Consider the following 24,521-nt stretch of genomic DNA (forward strand, 5'->3'; position numbering starts at 1 on the left):
AGGTGTCTGGTCATCAAATAGCAAAATGCCCAAGAATTCATGGCCAGCTACTCCATGAAGCCCTGAAGGCTGAGCACCAAACTGTAGTGTTATAGTCAGAGTCAAGGAGCACACCACTCATCTTCTCCTTGGAACAGGTGATTACTGTTCCATGCTTTCCTTCCACCTCCCCTATTCTCTAAATCTCCTTATCTTCCTGTCATCGTGTCCATACCTGTGTCCTTTGCACCTAAGCATCCCCCCAGGGCTTGTACAGCTCCATTTCAGCCTGCCAAATGGACAGCCTGCCTCCTCGTGTGACAGTAATATTATTCACCTGTCTCAGTCTCTTTCATCGTTAAGCATAAATCGGCGGTCCAGGAAATGTGGGTTAGGGCAGCTTGCATAAATTTGTACTTGAGCAGCTAACCATCTTATTCTTTGTAAACATTGCATTTGGGGTTTCAAGCCGCAAAGCTATTTTTGCTCTTTGGCCACCATTTCCACTCTGCACACAGATTAAACTTTCCAATCTGAATCTAAATTGGGGATCAATGGCTCTTGCTATAGGAATGTACACAATTATCGTACTCTTCCATGTCATTCTTAAATGCAAAATGGCTCTGGATTAAGGTTCGGCGGGGGGGTGGGGGAATCATGCCTCCAGGGTGACATGTGTAGACATACTGTACATGTGTGTGATCTTCACATGTATTGGATAATTAGGGACACAAAGAGATTTAGTGAGAAATTGTGCTATTAAACATGCTAATATTGCCCAATGTGGGTGTGCAAACTCAGTACAGTGTGCATTCCAACCTCAAATTAGAGGTGCTGGTTGAAAAAAGAGATCATAATATGAATTCTAACCAAAAGTGCTGAGTTCTTAGAATTAGTCTGAAAATAAGGAACGCAAGCATTTAGCGGTGACTTTTCTGCACAATTTTTTGGTGTCAGATTGGTGCAGCGCTCTTACCTTCAGTTTATAGAGAAAATAAAAGGCAGACTGGTGTGTGCTTATGAAACAGGTGTCACAAGCTTCATTGCACTGCGAGGCACAAAATCCATATGTCACTCCTGGGCGTGCGTGCACATTTTAAATTAATGCAGACTGCCGCTTCGCTGAAGATTTCCCATGACTGCCATTTCCGATTGCTTTTGTTCCGCTGAGAGTGGGACTCTGTAGTTCAGCCCTTGCCAGAGAAACGAGTCCTTTTTTAATACAATTTGGAGAATACCGACAGGGAAAGGTTCTGGCAAGTCATCCCCACCAACATAGATTTGTGGATTTAGAGGCACATCTCTGCCCTGCTTCCCAGCCTGCAATAGGAGATGCTTTTCCACCTCTCCCTCTCTCTGCCTTTGACTCCTTTTTGCATGCTTTCTGCTGCTTATTACCCACCCCCACCGCTGATACCAACCTGTCCCAAGTCTCCACATGATTCAAGAGAACACAGCGATGCAAACAGCTGTTGCCATGGGGACTGTGACCGCATCTTCCGTTGCTGGGGGAGCTCCTGCAGACCTAATGTCTAGGCTGCACTCTAGGAATAGCCAAAGGGGCATAAGGATGTAGTAAGAGAGACTAAATTAGGGTCATTGAATCAAACACCCTGCTCTCCATAATGGCCAACCAGATGCCTTCTAGGAGAGACCCACATGGTGGACATGGGGACAGAAGCTGGTGTGCCATCAAAATACCTCTGAAAGTAAAAGTAAGAGCTTTTATTGAACTGTATCAAAGGTGAGTGGGTTATGAAGGAAAAGACCCCTCAATGAGGTTGGCCAGCTGTCCAGGTCCAGACTCTGCCTGGGAAAGCTGCATAACAGACAACAGACCAGCGGGTGTTGACACTCTTCCCCCATCCCCATGGCTTCACCTCTTAATAACTGACCTAGTTTCCACATCATGTTAAGCCAAACCATGGTTTATAGTGAACGTGCAAGTACATGGGCTCCAGAAGATGTGATTGTGGCTGCTTTGCTCCTCCCTGGTCATTCACTTGGGGCACCGTGCTGTGTTAAGCCATGGTCTTGCTTAATGTGTCATCTGAACCTGGTTTAGCTCTGCAGGACAAAACCACGAGTCATAAACCACAGGACAATTCTTGAATAAAACTCATGGTTAGTTTTGAGAGAGCAAAACCATGAACTCAGGTTCAGGTGACACCCTAAGTCAGCACTTGCAGAATTAAACATTATTACACCTTGCTTCCCCTTGCTCTCCTAATGTTAGAATGCCGTGGGGGCGGGGAGAATCTCTGAGAATATGTATATTATTGTTTGCAAGTATATTCCTGTTAGGAGAGAATATACTTGAGAACTTTCCTCCAGAATTATTCCAGCTCTGATTTATATAACCAAGGTCTGCGTAATAAAGGTTTGACTGTGATCATGCCCTTCAGGGCTTTCCTTCATGAAGAACATGTCATAAACATTCGTTTTCTTGGAGCAGTAAAACAAAAATAGTCACGGCGACTGACATGCCACGGAACACCCCGCCATGCTCAGAGCAGCACACCCACCCCCTTGCATGCTGCAAGAGCAGGAGCCCACCCTCCTGCCGCCTTCTGTACTCCCCTGAGAGACAAAGATGGAAGAGACAACTGAGGAAATTAAGGTAGACAGCTCAGAGATACACATACACTCTGACATACAATGCAGAAGAAGACAAACTCGCAAGGAAAACTCACGCAGCCCATTAAAGATGGTCTCATCAGTGTGTTTGCACTGTATACTTGTCCCCGCCCCCTCCAAACGACGATTATTCACAGCACTGTTCCTTGTCTTCAGTGTGGGCCATACCAAAGCCAGCTATAGAGCAGTCTAGGAAAGAGTCCTGACATTGTTAAATGGAAAACAAGCGAGGTCCCAAGCAAAGAAGAACAGCAACTTAAATTGACAGGATATGCGCAGCTTGCAGACTTAACAAATAAAATAAGAGAACAAGAAGAACATATGTTTAGAGAAGATTGGAAAACCTTTATTGAATATAACTGTGTACAGCTTGAGGGAGGACGCTGGCAGCATTAAGATAAATTCAACAGTATAAATAAGTTTTGATGGATGTAATAATGGAATACTGAATGGTAGTTTTTGTAAAATATGCCAAATGAAACATGGAAAGAGAATGACATGTAAAATGAACCATGGAAAGAGAAGAAAGGAAGTCATTGATATCTTAAGGATGTAAAAATGAGTATTTTAAATTGAAAAACAGAAAATTTAATTTAAAAAATTATTTAAAAAGAGTACTGACATTGTTCTCATAGCCCTTGGCCAATTGACACCTGCACTGCAACATCCAAGGAGGGAAGCTAAAAATTATTAGGGTGGATTCACAGAATTATTCACCCACCATTTGGAGAACTGTGCCCGTCACACCATATACAAAAGACACACAAATAAAATTATTAAAGAGAAGTGCATTGGAATAAAACGAATAGCAATAATACTAATAATAATCACTAAGCTAGGGTGTATGATATAGACTGGGGATACTGTAGAAGCAGGAAAGGGAAGGAAAAAGAAAGGGGAAAGAAGAGAGAAAAGAAAAAGAGAAGGAAAGAAGAAAAGGAGGGGAAGAGAGAGGGAGAGTCCCCTACACCACTGTATATTTCTTGACCCCATGAGGTGTCTGGTCATCAAATAGCAAAATGCCCAAGAATTCATGGCCAGCTACTCCATGAAGCCCTGAAGGCTGAGCACCAAACTGTAGTGTTATAGTCAGAGTCAAGGAGCACACCACTCATCTTCTCCTTGGAACAGGTGATTACTGTTCCATGCTTTCCTTCCACCTCCCCTATTCTCTAAATCTCCTTATCTTCCTGTCATCGTGTCCATACCTGTGTCCTTTGCACCTAAGCATCCCCCCAGGGCTTGTACAGCTCCATTTCAGCCTGCCAAATGGACAGCCTGCCTCCTCGTGTGACAGTAATATTATTCACCTGTCTCAGTCTCTTTCATCGTTAAGCATAAATCGGCGGTCCAGGAAATGTGGGTTAGGGCAGCTTGCATAAATTTGTACTTGAGCAGCTAACCATCTTATTCTTTGTAAACATTGCATTTGGGGTTTCAAGCCGCAAAGCTATTTTTGCTCTTTGGCCACCATTTCCACTCTGCACACAGATTAAACTTTCCAATCTGAATCTAAATTGGGGATCAATGGCTCTTGCTATAGGAATGTACACAATTATCGTACTCTTCCATGTCATTCTTAAATGCAAAATGGCTCTGGATTAAGGTTCGGCGGGGGGGTGGGGGAATCATGCCTCCAGGGTGACATGTGTAGACATACTGTACATGTGTGTGATCTTCACATGTATTGGATAATTAGGGACACAAAGAGATTTAGTGAGAAATTGTGCTATTAAACATGCTAATATTGCCCAATGTGGGTGTGCAAACTCAGTACAGTGTGCATTCCAACCTCAAATTAGAGGTGCTGGTTGAAAAAAGAGATCATAATATGAATTCTAACCAAAAGTGCTGAGTTCTTAGAATTAGTCTGAAAATAAGGAACGCAAGCATTTAGCGGTGACTTTTCTGCACAATTTTTTGGTGTCAGATTGGTGCAGCGCTCTTACCTTCAGTTTATAGAGAAAATAAAAGGCAGACTGGTGTGTGCTTATGAAACAGGTGTCACAAGCTTCATTGCACTGCGAGGCACAAAATCCATATGTCACTCCTGGGCGTGCGTGCACATTTTAAATTAATGCAGACTGCCGCTTCGCTGAAGATTTCCCATGACTGCCATTTCCGATTGCTTTTGTTCCGCTGAGAGTGGGACTCTGTAGTTCAGCCCTTGCCAGAGAAACGAGTCCTTTTTTTCCTTCTTTTTTTCTTTACTATATTTAAAATCCTTCAGGCAAGCTTTTTATAGTTGCTTTGATTTCCCCGACGGGCGGTTTTCAGCCAACTAAACAAGTGATATACAACAGCATATAGAACAGATGCATGTAGCCACCAGAATAAAAGGCAGCGGGTTCGTTGCTATGTAATCGGATGAATTCTTGGACTCCCTACCACCACCACCAAAGCAATACATTCACCGTGTTAAAATCACAAGAACTTCACAGGGAAGTTTGATTACAATGGATAGATTTCATGGAAATGTTACCAGGATGCTTGGTTAAATAAATGCATTTGAAATGTCTGGCACAAATGGATTTTACAATAGAGGAATAATCCATTGGTGACATTGTGTATATGTGTGCGCGTAGGGCAACTCCTCTGCCCCCCATATAATATTTGGGGGGGGCTGTCCCCTCCCAAAGTTGATGGGTATTGCCATTCAAATGGTGTGCATGTGCTGCATCATGTGATCAGTTATGCAGGGTGGGCTTACTTGGGTCCCCTCAATATTTTATTCAAGTTGGCACCCCTGTGTGTACACACACACAGAGAGAGTTCCATAGCTGAACAAGAATTTGAACCTTTGAGCTTGCCATGCCTTAACCCAACAGTCTACATCCCTTTGATTGCTCCCAATAGAGCAGAAGTGCCATAGATCTAGGGGGATGTGGGTGGTGCTGTGGGTTAAACCACAGAGCCTAGGGCTTGCCGATTAGAAGGTTGGCGGTTTGAATCCCTGTGACAGGGTGAGCTCCTGTTGCTCGGTCCCAGCTCCTACCAACCTAGCAGTTTGAAAGCACGTCAAAGTGCAAGTAGATAAATAGGTGCCGCTCCAGCGGGATTGTAAACGGCGTTTCCGTGAGCTGCTCTGGTTCTCCAGAAGCGGCTTTGTCATGCTGGCCACATGACCTGGAAGCTGTACGTCGACTCCCTCGGCCAATAACACGAGATGAGCGCTGCAACCCCAGAGTCGGTCACAACTGGACCTAATGGTCAGGGCCGGGGTCCCTTTACCCTTTACCTTTAAGAGGCAAAACACCAATACAGGAGAAGCTTGTGTATCCACCAGTTAAGAGTCAAACAGGAGCATCTTTGCTTGGCACCTAAAAGCTGATAATGATGGTGCAAGGCACATCTCTCTGAAGACAGCATTCTACAGTTGGGGAGCCACCACTGAAAAGTCCTATTCTCATTTTGCCACCCTCCGGACCTCACTGCAAGAAGGAACACGTATGCACACAACGGTGCCTTGCTGCTCTTTAATTCTGCCGGTTTTTCAGAGTCACTGGTTCCAACTGATGGGCCTATGAGTCTTAAGAAACAAAGCAGATCCTGCTCCCCCCTCTGTTGCTCCTGCCTGCCCTAGGCAGGGAAGGATGAAAGGGTGCTGGAAGTGAGGCGCACCTACAAACTACTTTTCCCACGTCTCTTTTTCATTTCAGGCAGGTGGGGGGCGGCTTTAGTTATTCAAAGGGAAAGGAAGGCACTCTGCACATGCCCAAGGTCACCCTCCCAGGAATCACTGCATCACATATGACTGAAGGCGGGTCTACCAGCAGCTGCCTCCTGACCAGTTTGTGGCAGAGGCGATTTCTCCAGACAGAGGAATGAGGGTCTGAAGCAAGAGCAGCAGGGAGGGCTTTTAGAAGCAGCGGTGAGAAGGGAGGCGGCAGGGAAAGCCAGTGTGGTGTACAGTCATACCGTTTCAGTTTAAGTACTCCGCGGACCCGTCTGGAACGGATTAATCCACTTTCCATTACTTTCAATGGGAAAGTTCGCTTCAGGTTACGTACGCTTCAGGTTAAGTACAGACTTCCGGAACCAATTGTGTACTTAAACCGAGGTACCACTGTACTGGTTAGATAGAGCGCTGGACTAAGACCTGGGAGACGCGGGTTCCAATCCCCACTCGGGGACCTAACCCGTTGGAGAAAAAGCGAGATATATACAGTAAAAGCAAAACATAAAAGGTGGCCGGAGCGGACTAGGGAATCGAGGCAGGAACGTCGGCCGGGTCCAAAGCGCCCAAACTTAGGCGGCGCTTGCGCACTAAAGAGCACAGGTGTCTACCAACGCGCTGCCTCTGCGGAGCAGCCGGCTGGCCTTTTCCGCCACGCGGCTCACGTGGTGCCCCGCTCGGCGGGAGAGAAAGAGAGAAAGAGAGAGAGGCGCGCCTTCTCTTTTCCCGCGCGTGCTCGCGCCTCCTCCTCCCTTCTCTCCCTCCTCCTCCTCCGCTCCCCGCCCCTGGATGCGCTAGGCGGCCGCGTGCACGGAGAGGGGGGCGCTTCTTCCCACCTGCGCTCCTTCTCTCTGCAAAGCCCTGAGCCTGGAGCTGGCGCGGCGGCGGCTGCCTACCTTCCTTGCCTGCCTGCCTGCCTTCCACTTGCCTGCGCCGCGCAAACAATGAGCATGCATGAAGCGGCAGCGGCAGCAGCAAGTCTAGCTGCATAGAAAGGAAGCGGGGATCCTCCTCTTCCTCCAGAGGAGAAGCCAAGGTGACCACCGCGCAAGAGGGCTCGTCTCGCTCTCCTGACTGTGTTGTGATCATGTATCTTATCTCTGTGTGTGTGTCTATGTGCCATCCATCTCCTCCATGCGTCTGCCCGGGTGGGGAGGTTATGCCGATAGCCGCCCCCGTCACCCTGCATGACATTTTCCTCCCCCCCTTTTATGTTTACCTGCCCCCCCACTCCGGTTTCCCCCGCTGCCAAGGTTTTGCAGCATCAGTGCCTCCAAGATCTAGTTAAGCCCTGGATGCTGATGGGCTGCCCTCCCCACTGTATGGGGAGTTGCAATACTTCTTTTCTTCAGTTAAATCGATTATATTTCAGGGCTCGCTGGTAATAAGCTCTCATGCCTGTTTGCAAGATTAACTAATTGCTCCGAAATGGTGGATGTGGTTTTTTTTAATGCTTCGAGCACCATGCTGCTTCTCGGTCTTTAAATAAAACTTGGGTGTCGTCTACGTCCGTGTGCTTTTAAAATCCTTACCTCCAACAGTTCTAGCTGTCGTATCGCATTTTATTATCGAGGGCAGGGCCCTATAGCTCTGATACTACATGCAATTGTCCTTTTATTTTGATATGAAGGAGCAGGTGGGGGGCAAGTGTTGCTCTGATCTCGCTTGCCTTCCTTTCATTTTTCTTTGAAGTCCTGTTTCAGATCCATTGTTTCCTCTCACCACCCACATTTTGTACAGTCATGTTTATGTAATGGGTGCCTGCCCCGTAGATTTTAGGCTGTTTTACGGCAGGTGGGGGAGGGGGCTTTTTTTTTTGCATGCTCCTTTAAAAGTGCTGTTTATCTGAGCAATAAAATGAAAAAATTATCTTTTCGTTGAAGAGGACGGGTTTAAATATGAACGAAGACCCAACGGTTAATTTAACGTGGCTGCCTCCGGATCACTTAGAAGCCAGTCCGGCAGAGAATGTCACGGCTGCAATTACCTCCCTGATTCCTGCCAGTGACCCAGAGCCAGAGTTCATAGTAAACCCCTGGGATATTGTCTTGTGTACTTCAGGAACCCTTATCTCCTGCGAAAATGCCGTGGTGGTCCTTATTATCTTCCATAATCCTAGTCTCCGTGCCCCTATGTTCCTCCTGATAGGAAGCCTGGCCTTGGCAGATCTCTTGGCAGGGATCGGACTGATCTTCAATTTTATCTTTGCCTACCTCCTCCAGTCGGAATCTACCAAGCTGGTCACGGTTGGACTGATCGTTGCCTCTTTCTCTGCCTCTGTCTGCAGCTTGCTGGCTATCACGGTTGACCGTTACCTCTCCCTCTATTATGCTTTGACTTACAATTCAGAGAGGACTGTCACTTTCACCTATATCATGCTGGTTCTGCTCTGGGGAGCTTCCATTTGCATCGGGCTGCTGCCTATAATGGGCTGGAACTGCCTGAAAGACGAATCCACCTGCAGCGTGATCCGGCCGCTCACTAAAAATAACGCGGCCATCCTCTCCGTCTCTTTCTTGCTCATGTTTGCTCTCATGCTCCAGCTGTACATTCAGATCTGCAAAATCGTGATGCGCCATGCCCATCAGATTGCCGTGCAGCACCACTTCCTGGCCACTTCCCACTATGTGACGACCCGAAAAGGAGTGTCCACCTTAGCCATTATCCTGGGGACCTTTGCTGCTTGCTGGATGCCTTTCACTCTCTACTCTTTAATAGCCGACTACACCTACCCTTCAATATACACCTACGCGACTCTCCTCCCAGCCACGTACAATTCCATCATCAACCCTGTAATATATGCTTTCCGAAACCAGGAAATCCAAAAGGCACTTTGGCTCATTTGCTGTGGCTGCATTCCTTCCAACCTTTCGGCACGGGCGAGATCTCCGAGTGATGTTTGATTAAGAGAGAGGACAGACATTCATTTAGCGTTGTGTTACATGGCTTTGCTGCTTTCGTTGCATTGTACATAACAGATTCACACTCGAGCCACAGGGAGTATTGACCTTTTTTAAATAAAGGGAGGAAAGGAAAGGAAAAACCCTGTTGACCCAAATAAACCATGTTGTGCAGTTTCAGGATCATGCCTAGAAGCTAAATCAACTCTTTACCAACTTTTGAGTGTTGCTTATATTCTGCTCTTGTTGGGCCTGGGGGTGGGGTGGGGAACTAATCCCCTTAGATCCAACTATTTCTCCCAGGCTTCACTGTATCAGTTGAGAGGGGATGTTCAATGTAGATCTGATTTCTCCCTATGAGAGAAAGTTGCCCATATGCGCTACTTGCAAGAACCCACTTGCACCAAAATGTAGGACGAGGTACACATAGAGTTCCTGTTCAGGAGCAAGCAAGTCCACAACCCAACTTACTTGGGAAACAATTTCATTAACTTTAATAAGACTAATCCAGAGTAAATGGGTTTTGAATTCGTCTCTTTCTCTATCTCGATAGTTTCTGGTGTATTTTAGAAACACAGATCTACAGACTTGCATTTTAGGGCACAAGCAAATGACATTCAAGGAGAGTTACACGCGAGGTAGGCTGTGGTCAAGAGATAGTCATCCGCAACAGGAACTAGTGGCCTGAGATACCAGATTGGGGTGTACACACTGGCCTGCAGTGGTGCTGAGATTTCACCACCACACGGTTTCATGTGGATGCCTACATAGGATGACTTGCTTCCAGATCTTGGTGTTGGAGGAAGGACATGCCAATGTATATCCACATCAGATGCACATGTTTGGTTCCTGTTCTAGCAAAGGAAGCCGTGCAGAGAAGTTTGCCTAAAATGTGACCTCAGAAGTTACATCGTTTCCCATAAATCTCTAAATGAGCAAAAAAAGTAGTCTTTCCCCCAGTTGTTTACACAACTGAGACCAGTTATGTTGCTTTTTTTTTGTATTAAGGAAAACCCCATCCCATTTGATCTTCAACCCAGTTTACAAATAAGAGTAAACCAAACCATGGATTAGTGTAAGTATGCAGGTTCCCAGAAAAGAGATGGTAGCTGTTGTGCTCCTCTTCTGGTCCTCCTGCTGTACTGCCAAGAGCTAAGCCATAGTTTGGCTTAGCATGTCATCCGAACCCTGGAGTTGAGGTTTGTCCTGCTTCAGGCAAACCATTAGTTTTAACCAGTGCTTTTTTTCTAGAAAAATAGGTGCCGGTACTCACCATGAAGTTGTTACAGTAAGTGCCACACTTTTTAACAACAACAGAAGTGCCGGTACTGTGTACCCTTGAGTACCCCCTGGGGAAGCGCTGGTTTTAACTAATATTTCTTTTGGGAAGGTTTACAGCTTGTGGTTTGTCTTGGGAAAGCAAATCATGATCCGATGTGTGGATAACACACCAAGCCAAAGAATAGCTTCGCTCAAAGCAGTGCAGCAGGACGAGAACAAGGGGAAGAATGCAGAGAGTCTCTCAAGAACCTTTGCAGTTGTGCCAACCCATGGTTTGGCTTACCTTGTGTGTGAACTGAAGAGTGGGCAAGAATCATCAACTGACTTTTCCATTAATGTTAACCAGGCTGCAAATCCAACAGGAATCTTCAGTAGCTCCATTAGTGCTTGTGTTTATGATTAGGCACCCTAGACAGCTGATTTGCAATAACTAAGACTGTTATACAGCAATAAAAGACACAATGCTCTGCTTTTACAACAGATTTTTTTTTTCAGCCAGCCTTGCAGTTAGCCACTTGCCCACTCACATTTGGTGAGTAATGATTTCTTCTGATCACATAGTGACACTTAAAATACATGAGGGCAGGAACATAGGCTGGTGAAAAAAAATATTGGTGGGGCTGGTAATTTTTTTTTTAAAAAATATTCATTTTCAAAGCTGCAAGAACAATTCAATGAAACAACATGCTTTAAATTCAGCATTAATCTCAACCCAGAACAGCTTGGTAAGATTTGTCACTGACATTTGTATGTGTTTTACATGACATACTCTTTGTTCTGCTCTGGCCTCCAATTCTGAAATCTGACATTTTCATGTTTGAGTGCATGAGCTCAGACTGTCATTCCGAATAACGAAATACGCACGAAACATTTAAAAAAAAAACTTTTCTAGTGACTCCCCCTGTTTTGAAGCACAATACTGTACTGTATTCCATTTCATTTCAGGATATTAGTTCTAGTGAGAAAGATGGAGGTTATTGTAATGAATAGTTGAGTGATGGGCTGTGATGGAAGACAATGTGTTGTTGTTTTCTGCACTTGGAAACATTTATAGGGCGGGGTGTGCTCATGCCAGAAAGGGTATTGTAAGTTTTGGATTATAAAAAAAATCTATAAAATATTTTAAAAAACAAAAAACCTAAGCAGTATTTTCACATGGACGTAAGAATGCAGTGGTTTGCAGCCTGTGGTCTTCCAGATGGTGGACTTCAACATCCATCAACCCCAACCAGCATGACCAGTGGTTAGCGATGATGGGAGCTGTAGCCCAATAGCTTCTGGAGGGCCATAGGTCGCCCACTACTGCTTTACTGGCAGCTTGGCCTGTTTTAATGAAATGTAGGCATTTGTATTGCTTTCTGAGCCAAGGAGGGGACATTCTTAGGGTATGAATCCATGAGAGGCCCAGCCATAGACATCTCTGCCCTATTTCCCAAGCCATCAGAAGGGAGCAAATCTGGGTTTTCTGGCTAGGAAGGGGAATATATAAGCAGCTCTGCGGAGCTAGAATGGGAGCCTCTTTTCTCTTTTATTCTAATTGAGACTCTGTGCCTTTAATAAAGGGGCAGCCAATGTGGTTCCCTCTGGATGTCCCATCCTCCTTGACCACTGGCCATGTTGATGGTGGCTGAGGGCAGCTGGAGTTCAGAGCATCTGAAGGGCACCATGTTGGCCGCCCCTTCTTTAACAGCTGCACGCAGAAATTAGACAAAATGCAGCTGCTGCTTCCCCCCTTATTGCATCCCTCTGCCAGACAAAGCGGCTCCTGTTGAATGTCTGCCTGTTGCAGAGCAATTCGAAGCACCAAACCTCTGTCAGGGAAAAGCTGGCAAGCATTCTGAGCGGCCAAGGAGAAGAGCTGACTCAAAACCCAGGAATTGTTGGGGAATGGAACTGCTTGTGGGGTTGGGTGCAATATAATGGGGAGCAAAAACCTCTGACCTTGGACCCAGAATGTCTCCCCAAGAGCGTGGTTGCTATGCATTGACAGGAGTTTACACATCTTCTGAATGTCAAAGCGATATACAGTACCTTATTGTTTCAGTGATGTCTCTCTGTATAAATCCATTACATTTCCTTTGTGGGGGGGGGGATATTGAAAGTTATTTTATTGATGGAAGAATATTCCATATTGCTGACACTGTATCTTACTAATCAAAGGGCTGATTCAATCTTATGGGTTTGTTGTAGCACAGACTTCTTGTGCGGTAGGAACTATTGCCTTGTTTCTCGGGTGGGGAGCTTTCTAGCCTAGCCTCCTGTCTGGGGTGCTGAACTTTCTCACTTGTGGCACTGTTCTCGCAGGGAGAACTTTCAACAGAACAACTCAGTGGAAAGTCGAGATGGTACAAACACTTTGTCAGAGCTGTACCTCCTCAGTGAAACATGTTTGAATCGGTCCATGCTCCCTGTCTTATCATGTGGCTATTTTGACGGCTGTGGCTTTTGTGGCAAATTTCTGTGGTTTTTTAACAATTTGTAAGCTAAACACAGAACAGAATTTCATGTGTGTGCATAGGTCTCATTTTGTCTGAGGCCGTAGGGGTTTCAATTGCAATAACTTAGTTTTTATGCCAAATGTAAACTATCTTGTTTAAAGTTTTAATTTGTAAAACTACAGTACAAGGACTTGTCAAGACTGGTGTATTGAACACCGCTGTTTCTTCCAGGCTCATCAGATGGGTAGATCTGAGCAACAATCTACATCTCAAAATACTATAATGCGTTTCTTTGTCTACATTTGTACATTAAGGCAATTCTGATCGTTTCCAGGTTCCCATTATTAATAAGGAAGCATCTCCTAATGTGTTCTAGAATGAATGCTCTTGATTTTTATACAAAGTGTATACAATGTATGACAATTACGTGTTAGGATTGATTGCTAAAATGAAAAAGTCAATTTATTTTGATTGTATTGCCCTAGTAAAACAAAGAAAGAATCTTCTTCAAATGTTGCCAAAACCACTTCTTGTTCTCTCTGTCTTTCTCTAACATGCCCAAGAGTCTGATGTGTTCAGTGTGCAAACTTGTGTAGCTAGCTAGCTACCTGCCTCCTTGCCTATGAGAAGTAAGAATCCCTCTTAGCTGACCAGAGAGGAAAGCTTCTATAAATTGGATAATAATTTTTCTTTTCTTTTACTATCCCTTTCTTTCAAAGCATGACTCTGTTTGAATGTCACACTAAACCATGGTTTGGGTATAATGTGCTCTGATTCCCTCCAGTCCCACCAAATATAACAAACTGGAAAACTGCAGCAATTTATTATTAGTAGTTCTATTAGTATTATTTTACATATGCTACCTAGACACAATTTGTACAAAGAAAGAAAGAAAGAAAGAAAGAAAGAAAGAAAGAAAGAAAGAAAGAAAGAAAGAAAGAAAGTGATTGTCAATGAATTGGTACAACATGCTGTCCTATTAAGACAACCATGAAAGTTTTCACGCATCAGTGTATATCCGTCCATCCCTCCAAGTTACATGAAGATTATCAAGTGTATTTGTAATATATGCAAAGAAGATTGTTTGAATCCTAGAAGAGATTCTGTAAATCTGTGCATTAGGGTTTGTTTTCTGTAGGCCAGTTCTAGTGCCTGTTTGGGTTGTAAACAGCTCCTGGATGTAAGTTAGACACACGAGTACATCCAGCACCATTGCCCACTGCACATAGATCTCTAAATGCAAATCAGAAATGTGCTTCCTGTGAAAAAGAGACGGAGCAATGCCACGAGAAGGGCTTACCGGTACTCACATTCGAATTTTCGCATATCACTCCCAATTTGCATTAAAAGATGCATATGGGAGTCTTGGGGGGGGGGAGATATGAGCCCAAGGATCATGGGCTAGCACGATGTGAGCTGTGCATCCTTAACTCTGCACTGTGTATGTATAGCACTCATTTTAAATAAAAAGTCTCAGTAGGTTAGAAAGGAGAAACTCCTTTTTCTTACCAGCTGAGTCTTTCAGCCTGTTGAGAGTGACTAAGAGCCTTTGCAGCACTGTGTATCCCCAGATGTTCAAAAGCATGAGTCACATCTAGATTTTTAAAGTACTGTATTTATATATGCGAGTTTCTTTTCACTTGACCCTCTTTTCTGAGGCTGTTTTCTTCGGGCTGCTTTCTAAACCCCCTCGTGTTTTAGAGAAGTGGCCAGCAAATAGCTGCCAATGTGCTTGACTGTTGGCACAAACGGTTGACATAAGGTTGACAGAACATATCTCTGCCCTGCAGAGAAGAGAGCCCTCGCAAGGTGGCTTACTGCAAAAATGTTAAAAAGCATTCTGCAAGCGAAAGAAACGCCGTCAGGTTTACAAGAGGGATTGATTTCTTGAAATATTTATAGCTTGCTTTCTGATTAAAAGTCTCCGAGGCAGCTAATAAAACGTATCAAAAAGCAACATGGAAACGTTTCTAAAAGCATACCACTTCTTTCAAATACTCAATAAAAGCTAGTCAATGCATCAGAACTACAGGGTGAGGTAGTGGGAGGAAATTGGGGCAGTCCAAAAGCCCTCTGGAAGAGAGGAACCTTGACCATCCAGACACCTTTACTAAAAACCAATGAGAAAGGAGCGAAGCAAGCATCTCTAGGGAGGGAGTTCTGGAACTTTGGGGCCACCATAGAGAAAGCCCTGTTCAGGGCCAGATTTAGGTTTGATGAGGCTCTAAGCTACTGAAGGTAATGGGGCCCTTTATATGTCCAGCTGTCCTTTGTCAACAACAAATTGTGACTGTTTTTTGTGTGTGTTGAATATATGCTATATGGTAATTTATGGACCTAATAGGTATCTAAAGCCATAATGGGATCAAAATAAATAAATTATGTATTACATGGAATCAATCAGTAGGCATAAGACTCATACCCTTAGACTGTGCTGCCTGATCATTAGTCTACAAACACTCTTTAATATTAGATAACAGGTACAACAGCTTGACCTACATTCAACTGTGCTGCATTGCAGTCTGCAGCTGCATGCTGCCATGCAACCTGTCCATGCAGAATGTAGGCACCCTATATATAGAAATGAGCAAACCAGTGATATTTTAGGGAGCAGGCTAGCAGGCGAGGTCCATGACTTACATCATAGGAGCCTACACAACACAAAACACTGTTGCTGTATACAGGTTTTATTTTATTTGCTTTTTATCTTATATTTTGGAAATGTACATCCAGGTTTTTTCCTTTATTTTTTTTTGGGGGGGGACCCAAGAGAGTGGGGCCCTAAGCTATAGCTTGTTTAGATTATACGTAAATCTGGCACTGGCCCTGTCCTATGTCATCATCACGCAACATACATCATGTACTGGGGGCACACAAGGCAGAATGAATGCAAGTAACAGGCCAGTGTCTCAGAATTTGCATTAAATGCATATTGAATATACATGTTGAAGCATTCACATTGTACAAAGAGGTGCCATGGCCTCAGCCTGTACCTTGAGGAAAGATCGTAGCTCAGTGGTATCTATCCCTGGTATATGAGGGATAGCTGCTGCTAGTCAGTGTTGACAATACTGAGCTGGATGGACCAGTAGTCTGAAACATTTGAAAGAAAGAAAAATGGGTCTGATCGGCACTTGAATACCAAGTACTCTGACCTACAAAGGTGTGGGGGAAAATGACGGTACGTTATGAACAAGAAGTAGAGCAGTAATGGAGGAGCAAAACAACACCTCAGGCAGCCCAAGCAGGCAGTGTATGGAATTCCATTGTTTCTGCCTGCTTGTAGGAGTTGTGGGAATTCAGGGCATGAAAACAAATCCCGAATGAAACAGCTCGTATACGTTTAAGTGTTTATTACATATTTAAAGTTGTTACTTTGCATTCCACCCTTCATAAAGGGTTCACAATAAGAGTTTACAATAAAGAGCGATTATGTCATTAACTGGCCTGTGATGGTTGAAGCATTTAGTTTTGTGGGATTCACCCCTCGTGTTGACTTTATTCTGTTCTGATATGTCTGGAACTATTTTACCTGTTTTGCAGCTGTAACGGTTCGATCTTTTTTTAAATCATTGTATGTATAATATATTGCTCCAACCAGCCCTGGGAACTTCCAGTGCAAGGCAGGTAAGAAATCAAATGAATAAATAAAATATTAGCAACCAAGAGAGCGACACAGTCAAGAGGCAGTCAACACAGCCAAGCGTGTGATGTGCTATAAACAGCCCAGGTGAATTCTGATTATTAAAAGCAGCTGATGACATGAAAACTGGTCAAGGTCACAACCACAGACATGCATTCTCAGCAGTATTGAATTGCTCTTGAATCTCAATTTCTCCCCCCCTCTCCCACACACATTTTTTATGAAACTATGTTGAGATTTTTAAATGAATTTTTACAGAGGAAAAGGCAACGGTACTTAAAAAAATAAATAAGAGAAACAAGGCACTGTCCTCATTATTCTTTTCCCATAATAGATGCAGGAAGCCCCCACATATTCAGGTCTTTGGATCCTGGCCACCCCAATTCTTAGGATATTGTGCTCCAGGTCATTTTCACGCAATCTGCCACTGCCCCCAGGAGCTGGATCCTTGCATCCATTTCCTCAATTAGCACCCCACTTCCTGGTGTCTGCAAATAAAAGTGCTTGTTAAATCAATGCTGCATCCTTTAACTTGTGTTGTCTAAAATATTGCAGTGCTCCCTGACCATTCTCTCTTCTGTACTGTACTGTGCTGTGCTCTCTGTCCTGACATGAGCAGGAGTCCAGGGAGCACGATAGATCATCAGCACCTTGGACAGCTCCTAGACGTCATCTTGTACTGGCAAGAATTCCTCTTGGCCAAACCTTCCAGGTTCTGCCCACTTCCTGAAGAGTGGAGAGTCAGACCAGGGTAGTTTTTCAGCCTGGAGTTTAGCATTCAGTTGCTTCCTGGCCATCTCCTGCCATGAGCATGGTCTGTGTCAATCAGCAGCCGCTTGATAATGTGAGGTCCCTGGTGTAAAAGGGGTCAGTTTCTTAGGGTGTGCTGTTGCTGGGGATCCCAGGGGCCATGGACTTAAGAATACCAAGGCTGAGAAGCTCCTAACCAGGCTTGGTGTTGTGTCCTGGGTCTGAGTTCAACTTCTGCTCAGCTGGTACCACTGTCCCTTCTGATTCAGCTGTTTCTTCCTCTGTGTCTAGAAACTGGCTGCTCCTTGGGGTTGGCAACTCAGCTGATTTTTTGTATTAAAAAACATTTGCATCAGTCTGTTAGTTCACTATGAACACCTTACTAATCTCTTCTACTATTACTGCTTTTTTTTTTTGAGGGGGCGTTTCTGAGCTTGCACAATCTTGATTTAATGGAATCCTGTCAAGGTTGCCACCTCACTTTTCACACTAGTGTGTGCCTGAGTTCAGCAGCAGACAGAATTGCAAGCAGCCCATAATTCTGAGAAGAGGTGGTGCAGATATGTGTATAGATCAGCAGCACAAAGATTAGTATTTGGACAAGAAGGATTGAGTTGAAATGAGAGTGTGGGTGGTATTACCAAGATTGCTTGTAGCACCCCAGGGAAATCAATTATGCAGTTGCATTCCTCTACACAGCTAGAGAAAGTTCCATTGAATAGAAAATGTACAGGATCACACTTTGATGCTTTTTATTTACTGTACACATCTCTTTCATTGCACAGGGCTGCAGTGAAATTTTCATTTTAGTCTCAAGCTTACGTTTTTTCTGAGGTAGGAAGTTATTTTTATGGCTTTCAAAGAAAAAGGTATGAATAGCATTAATATGTAACTAGATGCTTACCCTTAAAAGGACTACATGTGTTTTAGAACTGTCACTGTGCTACTTCTTACAGGAGGCTTATATAAGATGTTTGTGTTTTCATAATAAAATTCATATTGGATTATATAAACAAAGCACAGTGAGGAATTTGTCTTAAGGTGTTTTGCAAAACAAGGTGAAATGCAAGCTCCAACCTTATGTACACTTATTTGGAAGTAAGACCAAATGTACCTAAGTAAATGTGCTTAGGGTTGGATTGGAAGCCTACCAGCCTATATCATTCCTCATTTTGCAACAGAAAACTGGTTTTCGCATAATTGGGAGGACAAGTTAACTTTTCAGTGCTGTGGAACTATTCATTCTACTGAGTAGAATTTACTTCTTTTTTATTATTTTTTAATATTGTTTTTATTTATTTTCATGGTACGGAAGATAAATTTTGAGAAACCAACTTTTACAACAGTAAGAGACAAATAACCTGTCCTGATAAAACACATGTGATGTGTTAAAGTTTCGTTTGAAGAGATCACGCCACATGAGCGCTGGTTGGATTCCTTCCTGCATTCAATAAACATTTGCCATGTGTTATACAGTAAAAGGAATATGGATTGTGTTTGCCCTTTGCCACTCTCACCTGGCATGTTAGTTTCTCAGCCAAAGCTATTGACAATGCTCTGTTATACCAAGGATCAATGTTCAGCCCAACACCAGTTTTCCAACATCTGGCTATCTCCATAAGGACAGCAGTCAATAGAAAGGCTAAGAGGTCATCTTTAGGATAATCATGAGCAGACGGAATCTTAAGCCCAAGTAGTGCTAATGCAGGGGGACATTTCAATTGTTTTGCTGTATATCAAGATTATTTCTTTGAAGCCAGTACTCCAGAAGGGTTTGGTGATGTTACAGCACCACCTCATATGGAAATATGTACCTTTGACTGTGCATCCCCTCTAACAATTGGGATTGACTTCTGTACCGTACATATTTGGGATAGCTTCACTGGTGTGTAATGCCACCTATTTAATGAGAAGAAGTTTTAATGAGGCTTCCCTTATTTTTGCAGAAACTGATTTCAACAGTCTCCCAGACCACAAAGCCACCTATTTTTCATTTGGTATTTGCACATTTATTACCATGGCATTTTTGTGTACAATAGATTGCCATATTCTAGTGTTATTAGAACTTTATAAATTGAGGAAGTTATGCCCTTAGAGAGAGTATAATTTACTTCTGAGCAAGCACATAGGGTTTCACAGTGAACCTCTTGTAAAGGATTTCAGTAGTTCATAACAGATGCTTCTTAATTATGCTTTAGTTATAATAAGGGCAAGGCTGTATTTTTCATAAAAGAAATAATTGGAGAGTCTAAAAAATTAGGGCAGGATGGGATGGAAGTGGGAAGCTGTCTTTGTGTAATTCTCTTGGCTGAAGGGCTTTAACTTTTAACAATAGGACATGATTATCTAATAACATCATCATCATCATTTATCCATACTGTGCCTTTTCCCCTGTTGGGATTCAAGGCGGCTTACAGATAAAAACAAGAACCACTAAAAACATTAAAAGCCCATTTGTTTAAATTGTGGGAATGAGAACTTAGGAAATTCTGCAAGTCACTGTATGGTTACAAAACCCAGTAGGTACACTTATCCTAACCTAGCCCCTTTATAAAAAAAAAACATAGGGTGAGATCCATTTGTGACAGTCTGCTTGCACAATGGGGCTTCCTCCCCCTGCAGCCCTCTGTGCCCATACATCTACTCCAGAGTGTCATCTAAGGGAAAGTCCTAAACCTTCAGAGTAGATTGGGAGTGCAGGGGAAACAGAGGAAGGAAGAGGCTTGTTCAGCCTTAGTTTTATTAACTTTTTCATTTTAAAGTGATGGGCCCCTTTAGACTTGGCATGGTGGTGGTTACGGTGCATATTGCAACTTGTCATTGACAAGAGTGCATTAGTGGTAGATTTATACCAGGCAATCCACACATCATTCCACGTTCTTAATTGTTCTTCGATGCTTCCCTAATGTTACCATATTATCGCCATTTGGAGGGGCACTCTTGTGGTAAAGCACAACAAAAGTGGGACAACAACAACGAAACACCCCAGAAGGTTTGTGGTATGAAAAGTTACAGGATTTTAGGAAACTCCGTGGCATGCATCCGCTGCAAGTGAAAGTAGCACAACTGCCCTGCATTGTTTGCAGTTCAAATGGTAGTGAAAACACAATTGTGTATAACTGCCCCAATGGCATAATGAGCACAAATCAGGATGAATGTGCAATAAAAAGGACACAAATACATGCGAGGTCATTCAGCCATCCCCTACTAAGCAAGAGTTGTGACCTTGCAACTTTGTCCAGGGCGTGAGTTAGGGAGAGAAGAGGGAACTGCCAATCCAACTCACAATTCCCTTCCTTATCAATGGACATGTATTCATATGCACTAACTCCTTCCTACAAGTCGCAACATAACTGAGAGCATCAGTCGCAGGCTCATAATAAAATTGCATGTTAGATTTGCCTGCCTGATTAGGTGGCTTGCTAAATAAATTTTTATTTATACCCCGCCCTCCCCAGTCAAAACTGGGCTCAGGGCAGCTAACACCAATAAAATTACAATAAGACATAAAAGAAAAGAAAACAATTCAAATACAGTGGTACCTCGACATCCGAATGCCTCGACTTACGAAGGTTTCGACTTACGAAGTCAGCAAGCCCGGAAGTTTTTTCACCGTGTGCAAGGTCTGCGCCTGCGCAGAGGCAGCGTGTGTGGTCTGCACATGCGCAAAGTGCAAAATCAACGCTTCAACATCCAAAGAGCACCTCAGAACGGATCACCTTCATAAGTCGAGGTACCACTGTACAGATTAAAATACAATATTAAAATTTAAAATGCAGCCTCATTTTAAGTAGTCCATAAATCAAAACCATGAGGGAGGAAAACCCAAGGGTCAGACTCAATCCAACCCAAAGGCCAGGTGGAACAACTCTGTCTTGCAGGCCCTGCGGAAAGATGACAAATTCCGCAGGGCCCTGGTCTCCTGTGAAAGAGCGTTCCACCAAGTCGGGGCCAGTACTGAAAAGGCCCTGGCCCTAGTTGAGACCAATCTAACCACTTTATGGCTCGGAATCTCCAAAATGTTATTTGTGGACCTTAAGGTCCTCCGCGGGGCATACCAGGAGAGGCGGTCCCATAGGTACGAGGGTCCTAAGTTGCATAGGGCTTTAAAGGTAAAAGCCAGCACCTTAAACCTGATCCTGTACTCCACCAGGAGCCAGTGCAGCTGGTAAAGCACTGGATGAATGTGGTCCCGCGGCAAGGACCCCATGAGGAGCCTCGCTGTGGCATTCTGCACCCAATGGAGTTTCTGGGTCAGCTTCAAGGGCAGCCCCGCGTACAGCAAGTTACAATAATCAAGCCTGGAGGTGACCATCACATGGATCACTGTGGCCAGATCAGGGTGAGACAGGTAAGGGACCAACTGCTTAATACGGCGGAGATCGAAAAATGCCACCTTAGCTGTGGCTGCAACCTGCGCCTCCATGGAAAGGGAGGCGTTGAAGGTTACACCCAAACTCTTGACAGAAGGCACTGGCACTAATTGAGCCCCTGCAAGAGATGGGAGTTGGGGGCCCCCAACCCTATGTCATCTCTCGACCCAGCCAGAGGACCTCTGTCTTCGAAGGATTTAGCTTCAACCAACTCCCACGTAGCCATCTAGCCACAGCTTCCAAGCACTTGGTCAGTGTATCCGGGGCCGAGGCAGGGCGGCTGTCCATCAACAGATAAATCTGGGTGTCATCAGCATACTGATGACAACCCAGCCCAAAACTCTGGACAATCTGGGCAAGGGGGTTTTAGCAGGTGCTGAAAGCACTACAGTGAAAACGTCTGCCTTAATATCAATGGGCAGGGAGTTCCAACAAGTAGTGCTGCCACACAGAAATTCAGATTCCTAGTCAATATAGAATGAACGTTATCTGGTACTTGTGAGTCTCATTGGAATCTTCCTTTGGCTGGGTGTTAAAGAAGAAGGGGGAATGGGATGGGGAAGGTAGATGTTCAAACAAGAGATGCCTTGTACTCTCTTGCTTTCTTATACTCAGTGTGTAGAGCTCTGCTGTTTGTATCCCATGTGAGTCACTGTAGCTGACATTCAGCGAGTTAGATTCAGAGGCGATGTGTCAGCAGAAGCTGCAAAGATATATCTTTAGATAGATCCCTTACTGTTGATACTTTGTTAAGCAGTAATCGTCTTGAGAATCACAGCACTGCATCTTGCTTCTTCATACGGTGTTCCTTCTGCAAGAAATTAGCAAGACCCCTTTCTTTTTTAAAATGTCTTGTTGATCCATATATCACAGGGAGTTATGTTCTGTCAAAATTCTTCCGGGCAGCAAACAAGCAGCAGCAGATGGCAGTAATAAAGGCAGTAAGGAGGTGGAGTCACTAGGAGGGAAGCTCATTGGGAGTGCCTTGCTCAATGCCTCCTCCCCTCCCCCCAAAAAATCCCTGTAGCTGACACTAAGATAGTAGGCACACGTTCATCCAGCAAATGCAGCCAGACAAAAAGGAGCTTCTTCCTGTTCTCCTAAGAGTCACAATTTAGAGTAGCATAAATCAGCTGGGTACCCGCTGATGTCCTCTTAAGAAAAATAGTACCCAAAGGCCAAGTCAAAGATGGTATACACTCAGTGCAAGCCACCTAGCCACTCCCTTGATGTTACCAGTCCTCTACTACAGAAATGGGGGACTCCAGGTGGTGTTAGACTACAACTCCCATCCTTCCTAACCATTGGCCATGTTGGCTGGGTCTGGCAGGAGTTGAAGTCCAGCAACTTCTGGAGGGCCACAAATTCCCCATGCCTCTTAGAACAGATGTTTTCAACACACCATCCTTCAGCCACATTATTCTGTTAGGAATGCTGTTTGCAACCATTGCGGCTGCATTCCTTTATGGTATTCCATGATGCTGCGCAGACTGTTGCAAGATGGGAATGAGTAGCACACACAAAAGCTGAGTACGTTTTGAATGATTGCAGTGTTTCCACCCAGCCGACTGTTTTGCCCCACACCTTTGAGATGCATCATTGGCACCTTTCCGTCATTTCTTCCCTGTTGCAAGTTCACTCTCTCATCATCTACCCAGGTACAGATGGTCAAGTATAGCATGGTCAAAAATGTAATTGCTGAACCATCACTGGGAATGCTTAGCTGTTTTATTTCTATGGAGGGTGCTGGGCTATAAGGTGTCAAAAGCTGGAGACAGGCATAGGTCTGCAATAAAATAGAGCACCACATGTCTGTGAAGTTAACTCTTTATTCAAAGAAACAAAACAGCTCAATCCTAGTGGTCACAGCGACTCTTCCCAGTAGGTCTTGCCCCAATGAGGCAATTGCCAGGACTGAATGTCCTGACCTTCCTACCACTCTCTAAAGGCTCCCTATCTGGTTTCTTCCCCAGAAACTAAGGTGTTGTTGTCTTGCCTCTTATTGTTCCACTCTCTTCATTTCTCTGCGTATTCTGGAAAACCTGGGGGAGGGGAGCTGATCACAGCAGGAAGGAGAGACCCCCTGGCTTCTTCAGCAGCCTGCCCCATCTTGTCTCGTGGGCCCCCTCCTCTCCTGCCTCTGAGTCTGCACTGCTCTCTGCCGGAGCCTCTTCCTGCTCACTAAACCCTGTTGCCTCTTCAGCTTCCGACGCCTCCTCCCCCCAGTCGCCTCCCTCTGACCACTGATCGTCATCCCACCACCAATCCCCTGGCTCTGAGCCTTCTTCCCCTGGGGGTTCCCCAGCTGATGAATCCCACTATTCCTTTGCATCCAGCCAGTCCATGACATAAGGTTGATGGCGTATGTAGTGTAGTGGTTAGAGTGCTGGGCTAGGACCTGGGAGTCTCCGCAGAAAGGAACAAAATCCCTACTAGTGCTTGAATTACAGAGGGGGTGGGCCTGCCTTACTGCTGGCTGTGTCTGCTGTTTGAAAAAGGCAACACAGGACAGAAGGAGGGGGGGAGGAGAAGGAGAGGAGAGGAGGAGGAGGAGGAGGAGATACAAAGGGGCTCACAGATTTTGATTAAGAGTGCCTCTACCTTTCCTACCCTCACTATTGCACTGCTTAGGAACATAGGAAGCTACACTATACTGTGTCCCATCTCAGCATTGTCTACACTGACTGGCAGCAGCTCTCCAGGACCTTCTGCTTGCAAGGCAGAGGCTCTACTACTGAGCTATGGTTCTTCCACTTCCTGTGATGTTTTATTGCAAATGAAATTTTTTAAAAGTTCTTTCAAAAGTCCTTGTACGCCATCCCATTGTATGAAGCCTTCCACGTT

The 24,521-nt window shown here is 44.5% G+C and overlaps 1 protein-coding gene across 1 annotated transcript; it reads left to right on the forward strand.

Annotated features, from left to right (window-relative positions):
- Positions 1-6,982: 6,982 nt before the first annotated feature.
- On the forward strand, positions 6,983-16,356 carry GPR12 (G protein-coupled receptor 12). The gene has a single exon (XM_088668259.1). The coding sequence runs from the start codon at positions 8,191-8,193 to the stop codon at positions 9,193-9,195; it is 1,005 nt and encodes a 334-aa protein (XP_088524385.1). The 5' UTR covers positions 6,983-8,190; the 3' UTR covers positions 9,196-16,356.
- The last annotated feature ends 8,165 nt before the right edge of the window (positions 16,357-24,521 follow it).

The sequence above is a fragment of the Zootoca vivipara genome, chromosome 4, assembly GCF_965207765.1.
Source record: "Zootoca vivipara chromosome 4, rZooViv2.hap1.1, whole genome shotgun sequence".
NCBI lineage: Eukaryota > Metazoa > Chordata > Lepidosauria > Squamata > Lacertidae > Zootoca > Zootoca vivipara.